The following is a 6,736-nucleotide window of genomic DNA, read 5'->3' as shown; positions in this document are numbered from 1 at the left end:
GCCCAGCCCGGCCCGGCACCATGCCCCCGGCCCCGGACAAAGAGGCCCCGGCCGAGCCTCCCGATTTTCCCGGACATGCCCGGCTTTTGGGGATTTCCCCCCGGACGGGGATTTGAGCCCCCAAAAGCCGGACATGTCCGGGAAAATCCGGACGTATGGTAACCCTACAATAAGTGTAAGAGGGCTGAGGCCCCTTTTCTGGTTCCTGGGAGGAGGTCCCAGTTCATGGGAGGGGCAGGGCCACATAGAGGATTCAGGGGGCCTAGGGCAAAGCAATTTTGGGGGCTCCTTCCATAAAAAAAGTTCCAATACTACAGAATACTATATTCTCTTGGGGGGGCCCTGCAGGGCCTGGAGCAAATTGCTCCATTTGCCCCCGGGGCGGCCCTGGAGAGGGGATTCCGGGCTCACGAACCTTTCCCAGTTCATGCAGGGGCGGAGGGACGCATTTGCTCGCTCCCAAGGCCTAGGAGGGCAGGGCCCAAGATGGGGCGGCTCCCACTCGTGCCTCTGGGCGATTTTCACAAGCACCCGAAACTAGCACCAGCCCTTCTGCCGGGTGCCGCCCTCCCGCCCTGCTAACCCTGGTCGGGACCCAGCGGCGCTGGAGACAAAGCGGAGCGCGGAGCTCAGAGCCGGAGCCCGGTGAGCTGCAGGAATCCTTGAGCGCGGGGGATTCTCGGTCCCGGGGGGCAGTGTGGAGACGCGGGCCCCACGCGGCGGCTGCTCCGCTGACGCGAGAGCGACAGGGCACAAGGTGGGGAGCGAGCGCGCCCGACGCAGCGTGACAGCGGCCCGCGGAGCAGCCGCAGGGCTCCCGTTCCCCGGGCTGCGGCGCAGCCTTTGCCCTGCGCGGGCGCCTCCCTCCGCCTTGTGCCCGGCGCCTTGGTGCGGCTCGCGCGCTCAGAGCAGCCCCTCTGCAGCCTGGGGCGCCCCGGGCCCTGAGAGCCCAGCCGAGGTCTCGGGGGCTCCCAACAGAGTGTCTCGCGCTGTCTCAGGTACCGGCCTCACCTGGCGCAGGACTAGCCACTGCAGCGAGCGGGCAGCTGAATTTGCTGAGCTACTTTAGTGGCATTTTGTCTGAAAAATGTCTACTGGTGGAGCTCAGATTACTGCGGGTGACAGCAATTAAAGACGCGAATACGGGAGTTACTTTAGTTTGTGCATTTGACAGTAGTGGAGGGGGCTCTGCCAGGGGCAACAAACAAAAATCTGCTGAGAAGCAGGGGAAAGCTTGTGTTGGAAGAGAGGTTGGGAAGATTGGGACTGTTTAGAGGTGGAGAAAAATAATAGTTTGCTAAACTTCTCTCCACACGGATGCACGAACGCACACACACAGTTAGACGTTGATAGGATTCAGGGAACATCTGCAGTAAGGTTAGATAATATTTAAGAAAAATGGAAGTGATCAACTCTTATTCTTGAGGGATTAACTAATTTCTAATTGATGGACATTAGATTAGCAGAGTGATGGGTGTTCTGTAGAGTATAAAGAGAACAGAATAGGAGCAGGTTATTCCATAAATGCCCACTTCGGGGTTTCTTGCATCTTGTAATGGTCACCGATAGAGACAGAACACTGGGGACCAGTGTGACGGAGCAGGGAGCAGGGCGGATTTGACCTGGGAATGTAGCCTGGGAGTTACATTGAGACGGAGCAGGGAGCAGGGCGGATTTGACCTGGGAATGTAGCCTGGGAGTTACATTGAGACGGAGCAGAGAGCAGGGCGGATTTGACCTGGGAATGTAGCCTGGGAGTTACATTGAGACGGACCAGAGAGGCCACATACGGTACCAGTGCCCCAGGCTCAGGGACAGACTGAGCAGACTGAACCCACAGAGGGTTGACTGGGTAGAGGCCCAGCCGGGCGAGAGGCAGCATTCCCAGGGAAGGGGGGCTGGCAGAGTACCACCTTCTAAGGAGGGAGGAGAGCTCCAGGCCAGCTCCTCTGGTGGGCTGGATGCTCCAGACTCAGGGCCCTGTACCCCCGGTTTCCTGCGATTCACCGTGACTCTCAGCCAGCCAGTAAAGCGGAAGGTTTATTGGATAATAGGAACACAGTCTACAGCAGAGCTTGTAGATACAACCAGGACCCCTCAATCAAGTCCTCTCGGGGAGTGCAGGGAGCTTAGACCCCAGCTTGGGGTTCCCTGCGTTGCACCTCCCATCCCCAAACTGAAGAAGTCCCAAAACCCTCCAGCAGCTCTCTCTCCCCTCCCCTCTGCTCCTCCTCTCCTTTGTTCAGTCTCCCGGGCAGAAGGTGTCATTTCTCCCAACCCCCCTCCTGGCTCAAGTAGCTCAATGTAACTCCCAGGCTACATTCCCAGGTCAAATCCGCCCTGCTCCATCACAACCAGATGAAACACTGGCCCATCTGGCAATTCCTACATTCATGTGATTGCATTCTGTGTATAGACAGTTTCACCAGTTCCCTTTTGCAGCCAGTCAAGTTCTCTTGGTTGGGTTTTTCATGGAGCAAAGGGAAGAAAATATAATTAAAGAGTAAAATGTGATTGAAAACCCACAAACACTGACATATGGGTGTCAGTATGGGAGCTGAAAGTATTTCTGACTATTTTTAAAATTGATTTGACTTCAAGTCGATAGTGTCCATAAAAAGATATTTGTCAAATATGATGGCAGGTTTCCAATGTAAGAGTTTTGGGAGTTGCACTTTTATATCAGTTTTTTTGACTTATTTATCTTTGTCATTAGCTTCATCATTTGTTGAAGCTTCTGACCATTGAGTATAAGCTTTCCTGTAGTCTTAATTTTAGAAATATTTCCTATGATGAGACCATTAAAGATTACCAGTCCAAAATTGCAGGGGGAGTCCTGCTCAGCGCAGGTGTTATATCAGAGGAATTTAGCTTCTAAAGTTGAAGTCTCTACTGAGCATGGATGAACTGTGATTTTTCAAAGGCTTATAACTTCACCAAATTTCGGTGGATTTTCATGGGGATAGCAAAAGGAACATTACTGACACACAGGCCACACCCTGCCAAATTGTAATCCCTAGCTCCAAAGCATGGAGGGGGTTGGATCACCAGAATATTTTTTACATGGGGAAAAACATCTTCCCCTGATCTCATTCTCAGATAAACCGTGTTGGCGAGATTTCCCCACAACAATTTAGCCTGAGGCAAATACCTGGCATGGAAAAATTCATCCCAAAATGTTTAAGTCTGGCAAACTTATAAACAACCTAAAACAGGGTTTTATCACAGGAAGTGTCAGGCAACCTTCATAGGTGATACTGCCAGCCCCACCTTAGTAACCATAAACACCTGGTGTTCTAATCTGTCTCCACAATCATAAGTATATTCTTGCAATGCAGCTGCAAGCCACCTTGTTATTTATCCTATTCTTGTTTGTTACCAGCATATTGAATTTTGGATAGTACCACTGCTGACACAGGAGAAGGAGAGCAAAGTATTTGGGAAATTAGATACCTTTTGGTGTGATAATTACTATTATATAGGGCACGGCTCTGAATCCAGGCTGTTGTTTTTTTTAGTACCACTTCATATCAAAGTCCATTGCAAAAATTTGCTAATCAGTCCTCACAGTACCTAAAACAATTGCAGAACAACCAGAAACCACTGAAAGTTGATGTGTTAAACAAAGACTCAAAGATAGCTGTATTGACACCTATATATTATTTATTTCATTTCATTATAGCAACACCAAGCACTATAGTTAAGGTTTCATAATGGCTTCTGTTGGGAGGGAGAGAAGCAAGTGGGGAGAGGACCATCTAGGAAGGAGCAGGTTCCTTATTTTGGTACCTTGACCACCTCCCTCTTTGATTGCTAGTTTTCCCTCTGCCTCTATGCAGTCCTCCTTCATACTCTTTGAATACACCTTCCGTGTCCATGTCTCCTCTGACCCATTAGTTGCTGCCTCAGCCTCATTTCCTCATCCTTCCCGCCTTATTTGATCTTCAGCCTAGAGTGACCAGATGTCCCAATTTTATAGGGACAGTCCCGATTTTTGGGTCTTTTTCTTATATAGGCTCCTATTATCCCCACCCTCTGTCCCGATTTTTCACATTTGCTGTCCGGTCACCCTACTTCAGCCCTGGAACAGCTCTTTTGCTCACCAAGACGACCACTCATTGAATCTTGTTCTGAATAAAACTCTTGCGTCTCAGATCTATTCTTTCAGCACTCCCTCTCTCTAACCATCACCTAATACCCATCAATGCTGCTCTTTACCCCCTTGCACAGGCCTTCCATGACACTTGGTCCATCACTGGCCACTGCCAGGATTCCTCTGCTACGGTCAGTCCCCTCTTCTGCTGATTTTCCTCTGGCACTACTGCAATGTGTTTAAAAATAGATATATCAAAGTCCTGCTTCACATGAGAAAAATAGGATATTAAGAATATCATTTAAATACAATGAAAGCATGTCTGTAACTTCTCTGGTAGTAGTAGGAATAAATGAACAGCGTGTTCTCTCTTTCTAGGGGCAAGGTTAAGAAGCTGCTTTGATTACGAAGAGAGTTTGACTCAGTTTGCCTAATTCTTTTAACAGAAGATGTTAAGTAAAAGTGAATCCCATACTTCATGGCAGGAATCAGTGATTAGCTCGACCTGGCTGACTTACATATTAGAAGAATGGATTGGTGTGGAGTACCACTATTTATACTATATCGGCTTCATCTGGTGTGTGTTAAACATAATATTCTTTGCACCTTTTTTAATTTTCATAAGTGGTAGTTGCTTTATAAATCTTCTCCTGCACATTTACAAGAAAAAGAATGGCCTAGATGAGGATTTCTCCAATAAGTCATGGGACAACGGAAGGTTCATGGTGGCATCCATACTTAATATGTGTGGAAAACTGGGGAACGGTAAGACATTTTTCTCTCTGAACACTATTGTATTGTGAGATGCTATCATTTGATTATTAAAAACTGGTATCCTGAACTTTTTGTGGCTGAACTATAGTTGCATTCAGATGGGGTTCACTGATTGATATGAGAATTTGTTGACATTTCCTGGGCATTTTGAGCCATCATAGATAACACTGCTCTACAGCCAAAATGCTTCTGAAATAAATGTAGTCAAACTTTACTAATTCTGGGTCACTGAGAATGAAAGTGATGCTTAAAATTGTTGATTGGCTCTAGTTTTCAAGATATGCTAGTGGGTCAGTATATACGACCCTTGACTTGGGAATGGCGGAGGATAAGTGAGTTATAAAGGGAAGGGATCTCAATTTAAACCAGAAATGACTAAAATATATCTTTGACTGGATCTATGACTAAATCTATGACTGGGTTTGGACAGTACTCGCTTTTTAGGCAAAACAATGAATGATGCAATCTGAAGCTGGTATTGCGTCATACATGATATGAATTGCATCATGTTATTCCTAGAAGTCATGGATGATGCAATCATAACGAAGTTTACATCACTCTGCTGAACAAATTGCCCTATATCAGCTCTAGAAATCATACAGTGTCGTGCTCTCTTATTTGTCAGTGTTTGATTTTGCAAAGGGACACATTTCTGTTTAGCCAAAGTGAGCAGAGATGCCTCGTACTTGTGTGAACAGTGCAGATAACTTCTGCTATGTTTGTGGTGAAGTGACTTTTGCATCACAGAAGCGCAGTATAACCACTATGGTTAAGAAAGCCTATCACCTTTATTTTGGCTGCAAAATTGGAGATCAGGACAAGAAGTGGGCCCCACACATATGCTGCAACACTTGTGCAACAAATCTTGGCCGTGGTTGAACAGGAAAAGGAAATCTATGCCTTTTGCAGTGCCACTGATTTGGAGAGAGCCGACAGATCATACCAGCAATTGTTACTTCTGCATGGTGCCTCCAGTTGGGAAAGGTGTGTCAAAGAAGAAAAAGTGGACTGTGCATTATCCAAACATTCCATCAGCTATACGCCCAGTACCCCATGGAGAAGGACTGCCGGTTCCTGATGCACCAGAATCATTCTCACTTGAGTCAGACGAGGAAGAGGAAGAGGATGAAACTTCTGGTCCTGAACTATCAATGTCACAGGACCCCCATTTTCTCCCATCCTCCTCCTCTGAACCACACCTCATAACACAAGGTGAACTGAATGACCTTGTCAGGGATTTGGAACTACCCAAGAGTAAGGCAGAGCTGTTGGGCTCCAGACTACAGCAGTGGAATCTCCTGGCAGGTGATGTTAGGGTTTCCATGTTCCGTGACCGTCAAAAGGATCTTGTCCCATTCTTCTTCATGGAAGGTGATCTTGTAGTCTGCAACAACATCGATGGTGTGATGGCAGCCCTCAACATCCTTCACGATCCAGATGAGTGGAGACTGTTCATTGATTCATTGAAGACGAGTCTTAAAGCTGTTTTACTGCATAATGGCAGTGTTTTGCCATCAATTCCAGTTGGTCATGCAGTCCATATGAAGGAAACCTATGACAACATGAAACAACTTTTGAGGTGCATAAACTATGACCAACATCAGTGGCAGCTTTGTGGCGATTTGAAGGTTGTTGCTCTCTTGCTTGGTCTGCAGACTGGATATACAAAGTACTGCTGTTTTCTCTGCGAATGGGATAGTCGTGCAAGAGATTCCCACTACATCAAGAAAGATTGGGCACTCCGACAGTCATTGGAGCCTGGGAGGAAAAGTGTTCAGCATCCACCACTTGTTGAATCAAGGAAGATTTTGTTACCACCCTTACACATCAAGCTGGGTCTGATGAAGAACTTTGTCAAGGCCATTGACA

General features: G+C 47.2%; 2 protein-coding genes across 3 annotated transcripts in view; both read left to right on the top strand.

The window, feature by feature from the left end:
* Positions 1-508: 508 nt before the first annotated feature.
* LOC101951255 (DGAT1/2-independent enzyme synthesizing storage lipids-like) overlaps positions 509-6,736 on the top strand; it is a 47,674-nt gene continuing 41,446 nt past the window's right edge. Inside the window, exons 1-2 of one of the 2 annotated variants that reach the window (XM_024107437.3) lie at positions 509-645; positions 4,472-4,858. In XM_024107437.3, coding sequence (XP_023963205.1) covers positions 4,543-4,858 — 316 coding nt within the window. In that variant the 5' untranslated portion in view covers positions 509-645; positions 4,472-4,542. Of the gene's footprint in view, positions 646-860; positions 999-4,471; positions 4,859-6,736 lie in introns of those variants that run through there. The other variant, XM_005301189.4, reaches the window with a different exon arrangement.
* Positions 522-6,736, top strand: part of LOC101935745 (DGAT1/2-independent enzyme synthesizing storage lipids-like) — a 112,151-nt gene continuing 105,936 nt past the window's right edge. The window contains exon 1 of the mRNA XM_024107439.3: positions 522-645. The gene's annotated coding sequence lies outside the window, so the exon portion shown is untranslated. The remainder of the gene's footprint in view (positions 646-6,736) is intronic.

This window comes from Chrysemys picta, chromosome 2, assembly GCF_011386835.1.
Source record: "Chrysemys picta bellii isolate R12L10 chromosome 2, ASM1138683v2, whole genome shotgun sequence".
NCBI classification, from domain to species: domain Eukaryota; kingdom Metazoa; phylum Chordata; order Testudines; family Emydidae; genus Chrysemys; species Chrysemys picta.
Note: the sequence above shows the minus strand (reverse complement) of the source record. Positions and strands in the feature narration are given on the sequence as shown.